General features: G+C 40.0%; 1 protein-coding gene across 1 annotated transcript in view; it reads left to right on the plus strand.

The window, feature by feature from the left end:
- The first annotated feature begins 267 nt into the window (after positions 1–267).
- Slc25a26 (solute carrier family 25 member 26) overlaps positions 268–18,940 on the plus strand; it is an 82,426-nt gene continuing 63,753 nt past the window's right edge. The window contains exons 1-5 of the mRNA XM_048356119.1: positions 268–385; positions 5,054–5,210; positions 6,622–6,731; positions 15,739–15,843; positions 17,493–17,540. Of these exons, the coding sequence (XP_048212076.1) occupies positions 353–385; positions 5,054–5,210; positions 6,622–6,731; positions 15,739–15,843; positions 17,493–17,540 (453 nt within the window). The 5' untranslated portion in view covers positions 268–352. The remainder of the gene's footprint in view (positions 386–5,053; positions 5,211–6,621; positions 6,732–15,738; positions 15,844–17,492; positions 17,541–18,940) is intronic.

Consider the following 18,940-nt stretch of genomic DNA (forward strand, 5'->3'; position numbering starts at 1 on the left):
TGATACTGACTAGCCTACCTCTTTCACCGTTTCTCCCCTTGTAAGCCTCTGGAAACCACTCTTGAACTCTCCTCTGTAAATAATTTAAAGTGCAATACACGATTAGTGGACGGTGCCAATTTTTAGGTCAAGATTTGGCTCGAGTACACCGACCGCCCCAGGCCCCGCCCCCGCCCCAGGCCCCGCCCCTTCCCCCTGCGGGTTGCACGTGCAGTTGTTGTGGCTGGCGTCACTAGGCCCCGGAAGTGGTTACTTTCGGTCCCGCCTCCGAGATGGCGGCGCCCAGCGCACGAGTTCCCCACCAGCTTCTGGTCGGTCTCGAATTGCGGTCCTGACTGGGGTTGCAGGAACCATGGACGGGCCGGGGTTCACTGCCTCGCTGGTGGTGAGTGAAGGGCCCTGGGTTGCGTTGCTCGGATGACCACAGTCCGGCCCTGGAGCCGTGGGCGCTTCGCCGCGGCGCGCTGTCTTCCGGTTTTGCGCGATGTCCTCTCCTCGGGGTTACTGGGGGCCGCCGGGCCGGGTGTGGAGGCCGCGCGTGCCCTGTTCCTGTACTAGCTGCCTAGTCTTGACCTTTTTAAATTCCTTGAGTAATTTTACAGCACTAATTTGCTATTTGTAGCCTGCTTGCACTTTTTACATTTCTTAAGAAGGGCATGTATTTTTTTTTACTCTATTGGCTTATATCAGTAACAGGAGAGGGTAAGGTATCATTGGTATATCTCCATACAGGTTAAAACAATGTATTGCAATCAGTTTCACCCCAGTATCACATTCTCTGCACCCTTCTGTCTAAGAAACATTGTCGCCAGCAGATTTCCTGGTTCCGTTTTCATAACTGGGAAGTTCATTTTGACAGTGTTTAATCAAGAAGTGTGTGTGTGTGTGTGTTTGTGTGTGTGTTTTATCTATTTGAATTTGGGATCTTGTTCAGTTGGTTTTCTGTATAGCATGGTTAGTTTTACATTTCTTTGGATTTTGTCACTTTTATAATTTTTTTAGTGGAAGGTATTGTAAATCTTGAAATTAGCCACATGCTTGATAAGCTTTTTGATAAATGATCATAAGGAACTTCTCAGTCTAAAGAACAAAAAAACTTGATAGAGTTTCATATAATCCATTGATGTTTGTGTAATTTTGTCCAAGACAATATTGATATAAAATTCTGTAAAATTTTGTTTAAATTTTAAATACTTGGTGTGGGTAAATATATAGGTATTCTTTAGATTAGGTGTTGTGTTTATGACTTTAATTCTTGATTTTGTTTGTTTGTTTTTGGTGCTGGTACTGGAGCTTGAACTCAGGCTCTCCCAGCTTTTTTACTCAAGGTTGGTGCTCTGCCACTTGAATCACAGCTCCACTTCGGGGATTTTTGGTAGTTTATTGGAGATAAGAGCCTCAGCCTCCTGAGTAGCTAGGATTACAAGGGTGAGCTATCAGCACCTAGCTTACCTTCTATTCTCTCTCTCTCTCTCTCTCTCTCTCTTTCATTCTTTCTTTCTTTTTTTTTTTGGCAGTTCTGGGGCATTTGTTCATGAGCTTCTTTTCTTTTGTTCAAGGCTGCTGCTCTCCCACTTAAGCCACAATGTCACTTTCAGCTTTTTTTTTTTTGTAGTTTATTGGAGAGAACAGTCTCGTGGCATTTTTTTCCTTTGTCAAAGTACAGAGGGGTTACAGTTTCATATGTAAGGCAGTGAGTGCATTTCTTGTTCAACTTGTTACCTCCTCCCTCTCATGGCATTTTTGGGCTTCAAAACCCAATCCTCAAATCTCAGCCCCCTGTCTAGCTAGGATTACAGGCGTGAGCCACTGGCATCCAGCTCTTATGAATTTAAGTGAAATTTCAGTTATAGGAGCTTGAAATCCACAAAAGCAATTAGTAACTTTTGATTCATGTTTTACTAGATAACTAGATTGAATCTGGCCATTTTATTCTCAGAAGATAAGGATTTTGATGAAAGAAGGGGTAGAGAATCAATGCCTGTAAAGTAGCCGAGTAGATTAAAAGAGTAGCTTATTGATTACAATTTAGCAGCAGCTAGCAAGTATTTCTCTGAACCCTCTCCTAAGATTAAAGAGAAAATAAGATTGAAAAAGGTTCTTTTTTTTTTTTTACAGAATTCTGTCATGTCAGACATTCACAGTGGATTTTTATTCTCATTTTCTTAACAGAAAATGAAAAAGCAAACGATTTCATTTACTTGCTGAATTTTATAAGAACCATTAAAATAAGTAACAAAGAATAGCCTTTTTTTCCTGTAGGTTCCTACACTAACTTTCAGTCCTTTCCTAGGACTGAGAAAAGCTGCCTTTATTTATTTCCAGAAGCAAACCCTACAGTAGTGGTTATTCCTTTTTGGGGGTGGGGGGTGGGATGGCGTCTCAAAGTCCTGGGCTCAGGTGACTCTTACACCCAAGCTTTCTGAGTCCTTAGGGTACAGTAGCCTGCCCTTGTACCTAACGTTATTTTTTAAATTTACTTTTTGTTATAAATAAATAGTTCTTCATAAGAGCTTTCCTTGTGATAGTTCTGTAGATTCATACAATGTACTTTGAACAAGTTCATCTACTTTATTATGATCCCATATCCTCCTTTTGCCCCTTCCCCCTTCTTTGCAGACAATGTTTGGTGGGTTTCCTTATGCTGTTCTCTACCCCATGATCCTTTTCACTCCTCAGTGTCCTTTATGCAGGCATTTCTTTGTGCTCTTTCGTTGACATTTTTAGTTCATTCACTGAGTAGACCTTCCTAGTCTCTGAAGTTATTTTCATATCTCAGGCTGATTTTATAGAATTACAGTATTAATAGCTATGGTAATTTTCTAGTGTAAACAGATTTTTAGTAACTTACTCTGGTTAAAAATTGGCATTATTAGAGGATTTAATTCTTCCAGTTAACTCTTGCTTTTTTTTTTTTTTTTTTGGCCTGTCCTGGGGCTTGAACTCAGGGCCTGAGCACTGTCCCTGGCTTCTTTTTGCTCAAGGCTAGCACTCTACCACTTGAACAGCAATGCCAATTCTGGCTTTTTCTTTTCTTTTTTTTTTTTTTTTAAATGTTTTTTTTGGCCAGTCCTGGAGCTTGAACTCAGGGCCTGAGCACTGTCCCTGGCTTCTTTTTGCTCAAGGCTAGCACTCTGCCACTTGAGCCACAGCGCCACTTCTGGCCGTTTACTATATATGTGGTGCTGAGGAATTGAACCTAGGGCTTCATGTATGTGAGGCAAACACTCTTACCACTAGGCCATATTCCCAGCCCACATCTGGCTTTTTCTATATATGTGGTGTGGAGCAATCAAACCCAAGGCTTCATATATACAAGCCAAGCACTCTACCAGTAGACCATATTCCCAGCCCCTTGCATTAGTTTCATAGGGAATACTAGGCAGAACATTTACAGTATTGGCTAGGTACTAAGCTTTGTACTACTAGAGCATTTTGTAAACTCGAAGGATGGACATGGCTGAATTTGAACTTCGCCTGTATGTTTGAACAGTAGTGTTGCTTCTTTTTCTGTGTCATGGAATGTGTGGTTTTTAAATGTAAACTTTTATTTTTTATATGTACAAGGTAACTTATTGAAGCACTCTAATGGACTGAATCATTCTTCCATGAAAAGTAGCCAAGTAAATTAAGGTCCATCCTTTCAGAATGCTATGCAGATTTTTAATAAACAGGGAAAAATTTCATTTCTTAGCCATGTGGAAATAACTCTAAACACATATTATGAATTCTTTTAGTTTGGTTTCTTCATCTGTACAATAGGAAGTTTGGACTAAAGCATCCCTAACGTTTGACTGGGGATATAGCTCAGTGGTAGAATGTATGTCTAACATGCACAAGTTCCTTGTGTTCCATTTCCAGAACTTCATAACATCTCTAATGAGATTTTAAAACTATGTTTTATATTTTGAAGAAGCGACATATTAACATGATAGGAATAAGAAAAAAAAGACAAAGGAAGTCCAGTTAAAAATTACCAAGTAGGCTTACATCTGTAATACCTAGCTATTTGGGTGATGGAAACCAGGTAATGGGGTTCAAGGTTCGAGGCCAGACCTGGGTTGCAGAGGGGACAATTCACAAGTCTTTCTACTAGTGCCTGGAGTGGTGGTGCATGCCTGTCATCCCAAGGGATGCGATGGGGGAGGGGGGACAGGCACGGGGCTGCCTTGGTGCTTCTATCACTTCTGTCATATTAGTGATGGATGAAAAGCACAAATAGGATCAAAGTTGTTATAAAAATGCTCTCCAAGACACACTGGAGTCACAACTAAAGGCAAAAACCAAGAATAGTCTCAGCAAGACAAAATTTAGTTTTGCATAGAGGGTGCACCATTAGCCAAAATCCTGGCAAGCAAGCACACATAGCAGCAGGTGGGCTCTTCCCTATTTATCCCTATTACAGCCTTCCCTGCCCCTCTGCTGAAAATGGCTGAATTTAGGTTCCCAATCTGCTGGTGATTGGCTAGTTTAAAGAGGACAAAAGCTCCCCCGCCCCCTGGCAGTGTGGCTTAAGTAACCAATAGGATGTAACTAAAACTTAATGAACTTGTTTGTAACAGGATGGCTTGGCAAGAACAGGAATAGGATATAACTAAAACTTAATGGGCTTTTAACAAGATGGAAGCAATAAAGACTCACTTTGATAGAAAAGATGCCTCCCCCCCCCCAAGTCCAGGCTATTGTGGGTATCAATTGAGACCTTGTCACAAACATTACCAGTGCTACTAGGGACTGGAGTTATAGCTCAAATGTTAGAGCACAGGCTGTGAGAAACAAGGCCATTGAAGAGTTCAGACTCCAGTACCAGGCAAGTAAAAAAAAGCTTAATTCACTAACATTCATTTAAAAAGCAAATTCAATACAAACTTACAGCTTGCATATGTATCAAAATTATGTTTTTTTTTTTCTAGAAAAATGTTTCAATTAAGGTAGAAAGTCCTTTGTGCAAAGTTTTCAGATTGGTGGATAAGGAAAAACCTTGAGGGCAGTGAGCTTACTTTATTGTAACCTTTTTTTCTCTCTCTACCCTACCCTGTTTTTTTCCTTAAAGGCTGGAGGGGTAGCAGGCACCTCTGTTGATTTGATATTATTTCCTCTGGATACCATTAAAACCAGGCTTCAGAGTCCTCAGGGATTCAATAAGGCTGGTGGGTTTCGTGGAATATATGCTGGCGTCCCTTCCACTGCTATTGGATCCTTTCCTAATGGTAAGTTTTCTGTTGATACTCTCTCTGCTATCTAGCCCAAATAAGGGGATTTATTTTCGGAATGTTATGTGATAGCTAACAAAGAATTCCCTTTGTGGTGTAGCTTATTTTCTGACTTGGTCTTTAAAAAAAAGTCCATTGTTTTTGAATATGTAGCACTGTAGATTACACACATTTATTTATTTATTTATTTATTCATTCATTCATTCATTTATTTATTTATTTATTACACACATTTATTTATTTGCCAGTATGTTTGCCATAGAAAAGAGTGATTAGACTTTTGTTCTTTGGGTTGGGGTGTGGCGGGGGTGGGGTGTGTCCCAGGGCCAGAAAGATCTGTTAGTGTCTAACAGGTATCCTCTCCTTTACTTTTACCTTGCGCAGAGCTTCACCTGGAACCTTTCTGTGCCATCATGTCTAGTGAGAGGACTCTAGATGCCTTCTGTTGGGGCAGCCAGGGGAAGAAGTATACAGAAGTAGCTGTAAGGTAGACAGGCTTGAGGCAGTTCGGGAAACTTTATTATTGCTGCTTTTCTCTTTTTCCTGGGTTAGGAGTGAGATGAGTATAGGGCCCTGTGTAGCTGTAGAACTTACTACTGAGAGAGAGAGAGAGAAAGAGAGGGAATTGGCTGTGACTGCTGAGTTAGTAATTACCCCTGTGGGCTCTTCACTTAGCAGGTTGAGGGCCCTTTTTAAGCTTGTTGACTTTGGGAAAGAGAACTGCCTTTCTCCACCCAGCTGTTTTCCCATGTGTTCTCATGTCCTTGCGAAGATGAATTTCTCATTCCTTTATCTTCTGTGCCTTATCTTTTATGGAGGTGATAAACATCTTTTCATTAATAACATATGGAAAGTCTTAAAGCCCTTGTGCACACCTATGATTTGTTTATGGCAACGAGAGGTCACTTTCTAGAGATTGTGATTTCTAGTTTTAATTAAATAGTTGGTTGGTTTTTTTGTAAAGGTGAATGGAGGTAGTAAAATGTAGTCATGGTTATTTTGAGTAACTAGCCATAAAGCTCTAAAGGATAGACATTTAAGTTAAGGAATATGTTTGCGGTTTTAACCTACTTATAAATCAGTGTCGCTGATCATTTTATGGCCATATGGAATGATACTTTGGGTCCTAGAAACCCTTATCCTTTTCTACAAGGTCAAGTAAGAACTGTTCAGGGGCTTGTCAGTACAGAATGGCAGTGCTGGGCTCTCTGTGAAGCTGAGGGAAGCCATCATGTTTTTCTGAGTTCTTCAAAGTCCAGGGTCAAGCATGCGAGAATTTATTGATTCTTTGAGTGAGGATGGAAAAAGGTATGCATTTGTCATCTATCTTACCACATAACTTAAGAATTATTGTCACAAGATTTTGAGAAGCATTTCTTGCGAAAGTCTGGCTCTGTTTTCATTTCAGCCGCTGCATTTTTCCTCACGTATGAATATGTGAAGTGGTTTTTGCGCACTGATTCAGCTTCCTGTTTCATGCCTGTGAAGCATATGTTGGCTGCCTCTGCTGGAGAAGTAGTAAGTGACACATTTTGTGGTACTGGTAATTAATTTAAAAAACTTAAATCTCTAATACTGATAGAGAAAGCATAAAAATTACACATATTTATTTATGTATTTATTTGCCAGTCCTGGGGCTTGGACTCAGGGTCTGAGCACTGTCCCCAGCTTCTTTTTGTTCATCTAGCACTCTACCTCTTGAGCCATAGTGCCACTTCTGGCTTCTTCGGTTTATGTGGTGCTGAGGAATCGAACCCAAGGCTTCGTGCATGCTAGGCGAGCACTCTACCACTAAGCCACATTCCCAGCCTGCACACAATTTTTATACTTGCTGATATTTTGGTACATGTATATGTTGCGTAACATTTATTTATTGGTATTTATTTATGTACTTGTGTTGGGGCTTGAACTCAGGGCCTGGGCACTGTCTCAGCCATAGCTTCACTTTCAATTTTTTGGTGGTTAATTGGAAGGAAAGGGCTTTCTTGTCCAGGCTGGCTTTGAACCAAGATCTTCAGATCTCAGCCTCCTGAGTAGGTAGGATGCAGGAGTGAGCCACTGTGTCCAGGTTAGCATTATTTTGTGTGTGTGCTTAGGATTGAACCTAGAGCCTTGGGTATGCTCGAATAAGCACACTACCACTAAACCATGTCCCCAGCCTGTATTTTGTAATGTTTAAATCAAAGAAAACATGTTTAGCTCCTCAAATTTTATTATTTATGTCTTATAAAATTTTTTTTCATTAAAAGTACAAAACCAGGGGCTGGGAATATGGCCTAGTGGTAAAGTGCTTGCCTCGTATACCTGAAGCCCTGGGTTCAATTCCTCAGCACCACATTTATAGAAAAAGCCAGAAGTGGTCCTGTGGCTCAAGTGGTAGAGTGCTAGCCTTGAACAAAAAGAAGCCAGGGACAGTGCTCAGGCCCTGAGTTCAAGCTCCAGGACTGGCAAAAAACAAAGCAAAACAAAACAAAAGTCCCCCAAACAGTTCTTTGACCCAGGTAGGGGCACTCAAGTCTGCAACTCTAGTTTTTTGGAGATAGAGATTGGGGAATCACAGTTTGAGGCCTGCCTGCCTGGTCATAAAATGTCTTTTGCTGTCTGGTACCAGTTCACACTTGTAATCCTAGCTACTCAGGAGGTTGAGATCTGAGGATTGTGGTTTGAAGCCAGCCGGAAAGTTCGTGAGACTCTTATCTCCAGTTAACCACAAAGCCAGAACTGAAGCTATCGGACAAGTGGTAGAGCACTATCCTTGGCTGGCCTTAAACTACATCCTGAGAAGCTGGGATTATAAGCTCTGTATTTTTATTTTATAATTGTATTTGTATCAACTTCCAATATATTCTTCTAGGTTTTGTATTTGGTTTGAACTTCCCAGTGTGCTGTTGGAAGTAAGCAGTAAATAATGAACTTGGAATTTGTCTCATGCCATATGAGTCCATCTTCCCTCAAACCTAGCTTTCATGTTGAAGAACAGACTTTCTTTAGTTGCTAAACTTTCTATACGTTAGACTTACCAAGAAAATATAAGATCCTATAATAAGGACAGTAACAGCTGTTAGATTTTTTTCATGTTAATGATTGCCTCTTCAGTTTTAGAAATCATTGTGTATTTTAATGCCTGTGTTATCTGCAGTGGTTATTTTTTTATGAGTTGGAGCCTTTTTTTTTTTCAGCTATGGGGCTTGAACTCAGGACCTGAGCACTCTCCCTGGCTTCTTTTTGCTCAAGGCACTCTTCCACTTGAGCCACAGTGCCACTTCTGGCCTTTTCTGTACATGTGGTACCAAGGAATTGAGCACAGAGCGTCCTGCATGCTAGGCAAGCACTCTACCACTAGGCCACATTCCCAGCCCCTGAATTGGAGCCTTTTAAATGTAATAACATTCTCGTATGGATTTTTGAGCAGAAGAGGTAAGAAAAGCAGACTGTGGAATTAGTAAACAAGTATCTATAAGACTGGAGAAGTGCAGTTCTGGAAAGTGTTCATCTTCATCCTTATTGCTGTCTTAGGGATTCTTTGGTCCCTTCAGCAATAAGGCCTAGCATGAGGGACCTGTTAATAGTTTCCACGGTTCCTGGACAAGCTTAAGAGGATCATTTACCAGCAGTGAGTCATGGACTCATATGAACCATTTCTTGATGGTGACTTTAATTTATCTCCTTGTTTTTTCTTTTTTAGAACTTGTTTCAATTTCCTAAAACAGACTTTTGTTTCTTACTCATGCTAAAAATAAGAGAATATACAGGAAATAGGCTTTCAGATGTAAAATAAAAAGGAATAGGGAATGAAAACAGTTTTAGCTGTCAGTGGTCAGGAAGGTATAGAAGCCTAGAAATAATAGAATTAGCATAGTGGGGTCATTATTGTATATGGCACATTGCTTTGATACAAACTTGTGTTTCAAACAGGTTGCCTAGAAACAATACCACATTTTGTTGTTATTGAGCATACACACAGTGCCTTTGTTGTAGCAACCATGGAAGCAACTTAGAAACTAAAGAACACTGTCAAAATAATAACCATTCCTTGTAGCAGCAGCTTGATTAAATCTTAATGATGAATCAATATAACTATAATTACATTCTTCTACCTTATGCTTGCAATATAAAATACAGAAAAATCGATCAAATAAGATTTAATAGGTAACCACAGCAAGAGGGACCCATTTGTGCCCTTTTTATTAGTAAGTTTGCTGTACCAAATCTCTAAATCCCTACCTCAATTATTTTACAGCTCAGATTTCATCACACACAATAATTGCTGTGAGAAGAAGGATCTGTAATTGCACTCAAGATTGGAGCAGGTTTCCTTTAGTAGTATGGATGTTGTAATATTATAGCAGTAGTCATTTTCTTTTTAAAGTTTTTGCGGTTTGAACTCTGGGCCTGAGAACTGTCCCTCAGCTTTTGTGCTCAAGGCTAGTGGCTCTACCCCTTGAGCCATAGCTCTACCTCCGGCTTTTTGTGGTTAACTGGAAATAAGAGTCTCATGGACTTTCCTGTCCAGGCTGTTTTTGAACCTTGATCTTCAGATATCAGCCTCCTGAGTAGCTAGGATTACAGGTGTGAGCCTCTGACACTCACCTGTGATTTGACTTTCTTTTGTATTTTATCCTACTTGTGGCTTAGTTCATGTTATTTTGTTTTAGAAGCGAAAGGACACTACTGAGAGTTCCTCGCAGCCCAGGGCAGCTGCTGTGAATTCAGTGTGCACAGGTGACACGCGGACGTGCTCACCCACACAAAGGCTGGTAGAGTACCCGTTTCTAGTATCTTGGATGGTGGCTCAAGCTCAGCCTTGATAAAAAGTTAGCAAGACCCTATCTCAACAAATAAGCAGATAACATGGTGGTTCATGCCTGTGATCCCAGTTACTTGGGAAGCATAGGTAGGATGATGGTCAGAGGCCAACCCAGACAAAAAGCATGAGAGTCTAGCTGAAGGACTAAGCCAAAAGGGCTGGAAGTGTGGCTCAAGTGATAGAATACTTGCCTAGCAAGTACAAAGGCCCTGACTTCAATTCCCACTATCACCAAAGGAGTAGAAAAGAAAATAGGATGATGAAGTTCACAACACCACTTTACTGGAAGCTGCTAGTCTGTAAAGGTGAATGGAGTAGAAGTGTTCCCAGGGCATCATCATACAGCTAGAAGCTGGAGCAGGGCCTCATATGGGCCAGGCACTTTTCTTGCTGATACATCTGACCATGTCCATGTGATAAGGGGAACATTTGCCCTGCTTGTCAGCCTGGAAGTGGAGAAGCTTTTATTTTCATGTGAAGGCATTGAGTACATGATGCAGGCCAACTTTAATGCCTTCTTAGGAACTGTTAGTTATGAAAACCACAAAATGATCCCATTACCACCTTTTAAGCCCTCCATATAAAAGTCTTTTGTCTGTTCCTTCCGTGGACTATTTTATCAGCTCTCTTGGATTCCTTTTTTACTGGCTGCACTTGTTCAGCTCATCGTGGCTACATCTCCTGTTTTGTATACCCTGCCTGGAAGGAATAGCATGGAAGTACTTGTGAGTCCTTCATGACAGAGGTGCTGTGCTGGAGAGGCTTGCTGCCTGGAAGCAGGTGGACATAACACTGTTTTCAGGTGGTGCAGGTGCCACTCCCTTGGCTTCCTTGTGGCGTGAGATGAGGAGGGGTAGGTTGCTTTGATTTGGGCTGCGGTGTGTAGATGGATGCTAGTACAGAAAGGCCTCACACATCAATTTGTCTTTGAGCCACACTTAGTTTATATTTAAAATAAATTCCTTGCGTGTAAGTGCATAACATGTTATGGGACATAGATAAGACTAAGCTGTGACAGTAGTGAAACAAATAGCACATCCACTATCACCTCACATAGCTGTGGTTGCAAGCTGCTCTTCGTTCAGGCTTAGTGCCAGTGAAATCTATAAACCTATGCATGGGGCTTTCGTCACTCCCTGTGAAGCCATGGCTCATTTGTATTACAGAAAGTACGAAAGTGAGAAAAAGCCATTATCAGGCATACCTTTGGTTGTATAAAATTCTGTGAACAGCTTTTATACACAAGGCTGAACATCGATATACTGCTCTTTGCTGAAAAGACTTCTAGCTTGGTGTGTATTCTAGATTACCAGGGATAGTTTTGTTAGGAAAAGAATACCAATACCTGTAGACACTGAAGTTTTCCTATTGCCTATTAAGTGGAAGAAAAATTAAGGAAGAAAATTTGACCTCATAAGCACACAGCTCTGAGTTCAAATCCTAGAACTGCTAAAAAAGAGTTTGATACACTTATGCCTAACTAAAATAGATAAAATTTAAAGTTTAGGTTAAAGATGTACAAATTACTATTTGGTTTTTCAGATGGTGCAATTTTATATGCAACCAGAAGATGGCAGACTTGATGTGCAAATGAATTGTTCTGTTGTGAAAGTGTTCCATTTTAAATGATGGTATAGAAAGATATACTAGGTATTCTTAATTGGAAACCTGCTTTCTGAAGAAAATTTTGGGAAATACACAAAGTGTTTGGAATAAAATACAAGTAAACTCTGCATTTGAAAAATCTTCACTATTACAAGTTGTATCCCTGCCCCCCCCAGCAATTTGCCATACTGAGTTCTACAAAGTCTAACATGTCTTATTTTGAATAGTATTAAGCTTTGATTGACTCTACATAGCATGTTCTTAAGTTTCTGTGAGTTTATTCGAGGGTTGCTAATTGAAATATGTACGAAGTGTTTATGGATAGAAAACTTTCTAAGTCCATTAAGCGTGTGTAAATATGATACAGTGTAATTGAAAAATGACAAGATTTGGATTTCACTTTCGCTTCCTGAGTCAGGCAGCTCTGTTTATTAGTAACCTTCATTATCTCTGATTGATTTATGCCTAAGATGCTGACTTCATTAACTGGTTTCTGGTATCAGAAGAATTTTGATAGCTTGAAGATTGAATTACTTAACACCAGGCCATCAGGTTTTTATTTTGTGTTGGGGGAAGGATTGAATTTAGCATTTTGAATTTGCTGGGCATGTATGGTACAACTGAGTTGTGCCCACAGTCCTCTTAAATCAAGTCATTAAAAAAAATAAAGCCTATTGAAATACTTGTGGAAAAGATACATTAACACAAGGCACTAATGGGTGAATGGCTTTGAAGAATATTTCTAAAGGGAGGGTGTCACAGAAGTGACAGTGTAAAACCATGGTAGACGATGTATTGGAGGTGTGGAACTTGGCTGCGGCAGTGAAAGGAGCAAGCAATTCTAGCAGCATCCGTCTTTCTCTCTGTCTTCTCCCTTTGCTTCCCTTCATCCACTTTACCTAATGTGATGCTGAAGTGCTCTGTAATTTATTCTTCAGCTTTGTAGTTTTGTATCTTTGTGTTTTAGTTAATAATTAGGAAAATGACATATTCAGCTCTCTGTCACAGCAATCAGCCTTCAGAAAAGTGTGTCAGGGAAAGAAAAATTTTGGTAGTAGCATCAGTATTTATTTGATCTAAAGTTTATCATATTGTTGTTGTTAGTTCTAATGACTTTAGCATTCCATCTTAGTGTATTTTCTTTGTAGGGATCTTCATTGTATTATTGTCTTTGATAGAACTTTAACATGAAATATTCATAGGTTTAATGAAATTGCCACCATTCCCGTGTCGTGGATTGACTCAGAATCCCAGATGGGTGAGGAAAGAGTGCTTTTCTGGTGGGTTTGCCACCGATGACACTACCTTTATTTCTTTTTCATAGAACTGCAGTGCTGTAACAAGGTTTTATTCTTGTGCAGTGAAATACTCTGTTGTAGCTCAAATTCAAATCTCAGAAAGATCAGAGTTAATGGAAAACCAAATGGAAAGCACAAAGTCGCCACGCCACCGAAGTCAGGAAGTCGTACTGGGCTTTCTGCCCTCTGGTTCCTTCCATTGCTTTTCATCTGAGAACCTTTTCAAGGTTTCTCTTCTGCCTTTGTGTTTTTACAAAATACATTCGTGATACAAGCACATGGAGCGTTATGAAGCATGAAGCTCTATAAATATTTATGCCAAACTTCAAAAGTAGACAATTCCTATTTTCTTGACATATTGGGGTCATATTTCACAATTGACCTCTTGAATTGAAAAAATACTAGGAGTTAGTATACCTTTTTCTTTCTTTCCTCTTTTCTTTATTTGTTTTCATTGTTTTAATGAGTTTTAGATGCTGGGAGCTATCCTTTAGGTTCATGTAAGTTTCAGTGGACTTTATCTTTTATCTTGGTTTGTAAGTGTCTTCCTGAAAGTTAATTCTCTTATCAAAAGAAGCAATTTATATACAATTTTAGGCTTGGCCAGTAAGCTGTTTAATCTGTTTTTGTGGATTTTTTAGTACTAAATGAAAAATCTTTTCAAGGCTAATAAGTAGGTTTGCATCTAAAGTCATATTTCAAATTAGCCCTTTTATTTTATTTCCTCTACCACTTGTGATCTTTGGTCCATAGTGGATATTTTTGCCCTTTGAAATTATTGTTTCTTTTAAAAAGAGAACCAAATCCTTACCAAATAATAATAATATTAGCAACTGGAGAGAATGTAGAAAATATAGACAAGCAGAAAAGATACAACTGTGCAGCCCTGCTGCTATGTTTTCTAGTCTTCATAGAAGTATGAATATAGGCTGCTTAATACAAAGAAAGCATTTAACAATGGAGAAAGTAATTTCTGCAGTAGTGATTTTTTTGGATGTTTTACCTCTTGAGTAATTTCATTTGATTTCCATATAATTAACAAAAAATAAATTGTTTTTCTGTGTTTTGATTAGTAAGGCTGGCACACATCTTATGGTGCTTGTGACTTAGTAGTAGATAATAAATTCTATGGTTTAAGTCAGTAAGCTAAAAGTGTCAGATAAAAGGTGATTTGGGATCTAGGAATTATGAGATCTTTATTTTTTTCTTATGCTGTCCCCAGGCTTGAACTTAGGACTTGGGCTCTGTCCTTGAGCTTTTTTGCTCTAGATTCATGCTCTGCCACTTGAGCCACAGTTCTCATTTCCAACTTTTCTTTTTTCTTTCTTTCTTTCTTTCTTTTTTTTTTTTTTTGGTAGTTAATTGGAGATATGGAGTCTCCAGTCTCACAGACTACCGGAGCTGGCTTCCAACTGCAGTCATCAGAAGATCTCAGTCTCTGAGTAGCTGGGATTACAGGTGTGAGCCACTAGCACCCAGCAAGAGAGAATATTTTGAGGTAGAGAAGAAGATATGATTTCAGGGAAGTAAGAATTATAGAATTAAGTACCTGAAGATTTCTGGTCCAGGTCAAGTAAGAAAACTTACCACATATGCTGCTGGTTTTCCTCCCTCCCTCCCTCCTTCTCTTCCTCTTTTTTCTTTCATTTAAGTAGTTGTACAAAGGAATTTCAAGTCAACAAATCAGTTTATAAATACAGTGCATCTTAATGTCACCTCTTCCATCTTTACCATCTAATGCTACTACTCTTATGATTGTATATGTACACATTTAAGACCCAGGAAAGCCTTTAATATTAAAGACAATCATTCCACTTAATTTTGGAAAGACAAAGCCTTACACATTCAGATGGAGTCCTAATCTCACCTCACTATATATAAGTAAAAGACTGTAGAAAGAGCTGAAATGATCCGTTTATGTGTCTTCTTCCCTGTACCCTGCTGCCCTTTCTCAACCCTTCCTATTGTCCTTTTGTAGCAGTGTATACCATGTGGTTTGTCCAGTACTTTAGTCCTTATTTTATTATTTCTGAAAATAAGCAATCTTTAGAGTATGAAGATAAAATCCTGGAAATGTGAATTTGCGATAGCAGATGCTTCACCACCCAGCATATTACCAAGGTCAGTGTTAGAATTGTTTGTTGACTGGTAAAGGTGTGACTGTGAGAGCCAAGGACTCAGTTGGAGTTTCCCCTCCAGGTTCAGGTGCTGGGCTTGGGTGTTGGTGGGGCCTGGGAGAGGATATGGGAGGGTAGGCTTCCCAGCAGAGGACCAGCTTTGAACCTGCTGACATGTTGCCTTGCTTCTGGTGAAGCAAGGTTCATCCTTTGACCAGTTGGGACTGGGACTCTACCGTCTGTCACATGCTATGTAGGTGTTGGGGAGACATAGGAAGTAAATGTGCTTCTAGCTGGTGAGTGGCACATCGATGCACACAGAATGCTGTGGCAGGAGGTGAGAGATACACAGGACAAGGGAGAGAAGCTTTGGGGCTGACAACCACACATCCATTAAGACGTTAACCATTTTGGTTAACCATTAACCATTTTGGGTTAAAAACAACAGAGCCTGGGCACTGGAGGATCATTGCTGGAAGCTAGCCCAGTCAGAAAAGGACAGGTGCCCAGGCCCTCAGTTCAAGTACCAGGACGGACACAAAACAACAACAACAACAACAACAAAGCCAGACTGTTTGACATTTTGAGTTAAACTTGTACAGAATACATTTTTACTATAAATTGTGCTCATGAGTAAATTGTCAGTTTTTGCAGTAGTTGCTTCCTTTTTAGGATATATTTAAACGGATGTATTTCAGGTTGCCTGTCTGATTCGAGTCCCTTCTGAAGTGGTCAAACAGAGGGCTCAGGTCTCTGCTTCTTCAAGGACATCGCAGGTTTTCTCTAACATCTTGTATGAAGAGGTAAGATATGTGTTTAGGCCCACTATCTTGGTCTGTGTTGAGGAAGATTTTTATAGTTGTTAGTATGAACAGTTTGGAATGTATTCTGTGAGCCTTAGAGGTGAGTTTCTTTTTTTTTTTTTTTTTTTTTTTTTGCCAGTCCTGGGCTTGGATTCAGGGCCTGAGCACTGTCTCTGGCTTCTTTTTTTGCTCAAGGCTAGCACTCTGCCACTTGAGCCACAGCGCCACTTCTGGCCGTTTTTTATATATGTGGTGCTGGGGAATCGAACTCAGGGCTTCATGTATGCAAGGCAAGCGCTCTACCACTAGGCCATATTCCCAGCCCTAGAGGTGAGTTTCATATCCCGTTATAATAACTTTTTGCTTGTATTTGCCTTTTATTTATTTGAATTTTTTTTATTTTTACATCTTTTTCACATTTTAAAATGAGTGTATTGAGTGCTACCATTGTAGGTGCCATGAACTTAATCTTCCTGTAGTTATTTCAGAAGCAGATAGGAACAAGTGATAAATATGTAAAGTGAATCTGGAAATATTTTTAAAAATCCTTATAGAATTTAAAGGTCCACAGAAGGAGAATATAATAATAGACTGGTAGTATAACCAACGTGATAATAATTATATCACAACCTAATTTCTCTTCTGACATGTGCTAGCTGTGGGTCAGAAATTATTCCTCCTCACCACGTGAATGTGGAGCACTTACCTGTTTCCTTTATATGTTGTATAGGCTGGCCCAGAATTCTTGGGCTCAAATGATCCCCCTGCCTCAGATTTTAGAACAGCTAGGATTATAGGCACATGCCACCATACCTGGTGGCCTTTTTCTTCCAATACAAGTCAATCTAAATGAGTGTATCTTTTAGGAAAACTTTCTTTGTACTAGGGGTTGAACTCAGGACTTCTTCTTGCTTAATTTTTTTTTGCTCATGGCTATACCTCTATGTGCAGGTTAATTGGAGATAAGAGTCTTGTGTATATGTCTGTCTGGGCTGGCTTTGAACCTCAGTTATCAGATCTTAGTCTCCTGAGAAACTAGGATTATAGAAGTGAGCCACTGGTGTCTGACCAGAAAAACTATTCTTAATGGTCATCTTAGTGAAGAAACACTGAATATCCCTGTATATGAATGAGGTCAGTCTTATAGGATCCCTGTTGGATGGTATGGATGGCTAAGGAGATAAATCCTGGTTTATCTAGAAATATTTATTACTACTTTATTGATTGGTTATTAATGAATTTATGATGTTAGAACTATAAAATAAAATTCTCTGTTTTTTTTGGTGCTGGTCCAGGGGCTTGAACTCAGAGCCTGGGTGCTGTCCCTGAGCCTTTTGCTCTACCACTTGAGCTGGCTTTTTTGGTGCATGATTGGAGATGAGAATCTCATAGACTTTCCTTCCCATGCTGGCTTTGAACCATTGGTCCTCAGATCTCAGCCTCTTGAGTTGCTAGGATTACAGACATGAGCGAGTCACTGGCACATGGCTGTAGCTTTTTATTTTAAAAGGATCTGACCTGGGCTCTGGATACCATAAGCTGGTTTTGAATGTTTTTTTTCTGTGGCGAGGATGAATGTTTTAGAACAATTCAGAATGTCATCTAGAAATTTTTGTTATTCTAACTTTCTCATCTCTTGTTTGTTTCAGGGTATCCAGGGATTGTACCGAGGCTATAAAAGCACAGTTTTAAGAGAGGTAAGTCACTCAACCCCAATATGAAACTACAAAAGAAAGATGAGATTGTGCAATAAACTTTATTAACAAGAATACATTTGGAGAAACTAGTTTAAAGAATCAAAAGGGTGGGCTGGGAATATGGCCTACTGGCAAGAGTGCTTGCCTCATATACATGAAGCCCTGGGTTCGATTCCTCAGCACCACATATAGAGAAAATGGCCAGAAATGGCGCTGTGGCTCAAGTGGTAGAGTGCTAGCCTTGAGCAAAAAGAAGCCAGGGACAGTGCTCAGGCCCTGAGTTCAAGGCCCAAGACTGGCAAAAAAGAAAAAAAGAGAATCAAAAGGATAATTATAATCTCTCTTTCAAGCACTATTGATTCTTAACCACGATACTGTGGTTCTCAGATCTAACGGAAATAGTAGCTTGGTTTGCTGGAAGAGTCATCCCTGTGCTCTGAACAGCCACATATCATGTAGCTAATGTATTATTGTAGAGTGCTAACTGTCTCATAGCTAAAATATTAAAAAAAATACTAACTTAGAATAAGCAATCAAGAACTAGAGGTATGGCTCCAGTAGTTCAAGTACTGGCAGTGAGCAGATGGAGAGCATAAGTCCCTGAGTTCAAACCCCAGTACACACACACACACACACACACACACACACACGCATACACACACTCTCTCTCTCTCTCTCTCGCACACAAACACACATGCACATGCACACATGAAACATAATGATCCAATTATTTCCTGTATACACAGATGAATGGAAGTGGCAGTGGAAAGAGGCACTCGTGTGTGTGTGTGTGTGTGTGCGCGCGCGCACGTGCGCGCGTGCCAATACTAGGGCCCTGGGTGCTGCCCCTTAGCTTTTTCATTCAAGGTAGGTATTTTACCCACTTGAGTCACAGATACATTTTGGCCTTTTTTTTTTAAATTGGAGGTGAATGTCAGGGATTTTCCTGCCCAGACTGACTTTGAACCCTATCCTCAGAACTCAGTTTCCTGAGTAGCTAGGATGACAAATATGAGCCACAAGCACTGAAAGAAGCTGAAAGAAGCACTCTAAAGAGACAAACATTTCAAAAGCCTGTATCTGGGAGCTGGCTTTGGATCCTGATAACAAAATACAGTGTGTTGGAAAGTCTGTTCTGGATTGGGAGGCCCACACGGCAGCAATACCGTGCACTGTAGGGTAACGCGTCTCCTTTCTTTGTGCCTCTGGGTCTAAAATTCTGAGTTGGCACGTGGTCACACCCCTTCTGCCCTCCCTCCCTGAAAAAGCAAAATGATTTCAGTGGATGACTTCAGATAGCATATTTTATTTTTTGCTCCCATTATGGAGGCTACTTTTTTTTTTTTTTTTTTCTGGTCATGGGGCTTGAACTCTGGGCCTGAGCACTGTCCCTAAGCTCT

The sequence above is a fragment of the Perognathus longimembris genome, chromosome 10 (assembly GCF_023159225.1).
Source record: "Perognathus longimembris pacificus isolate PPM17 chromosome 10, ASM2315922v1, whole genome shotgun sequence".
Classification (NCBI taxonomy): domain Eukaryota; kingdom Metazoa; phylum Chordata; class Mammalia; order Rodentia; family Heteromyidae; genus Perognathus; species Perognathus longimembris.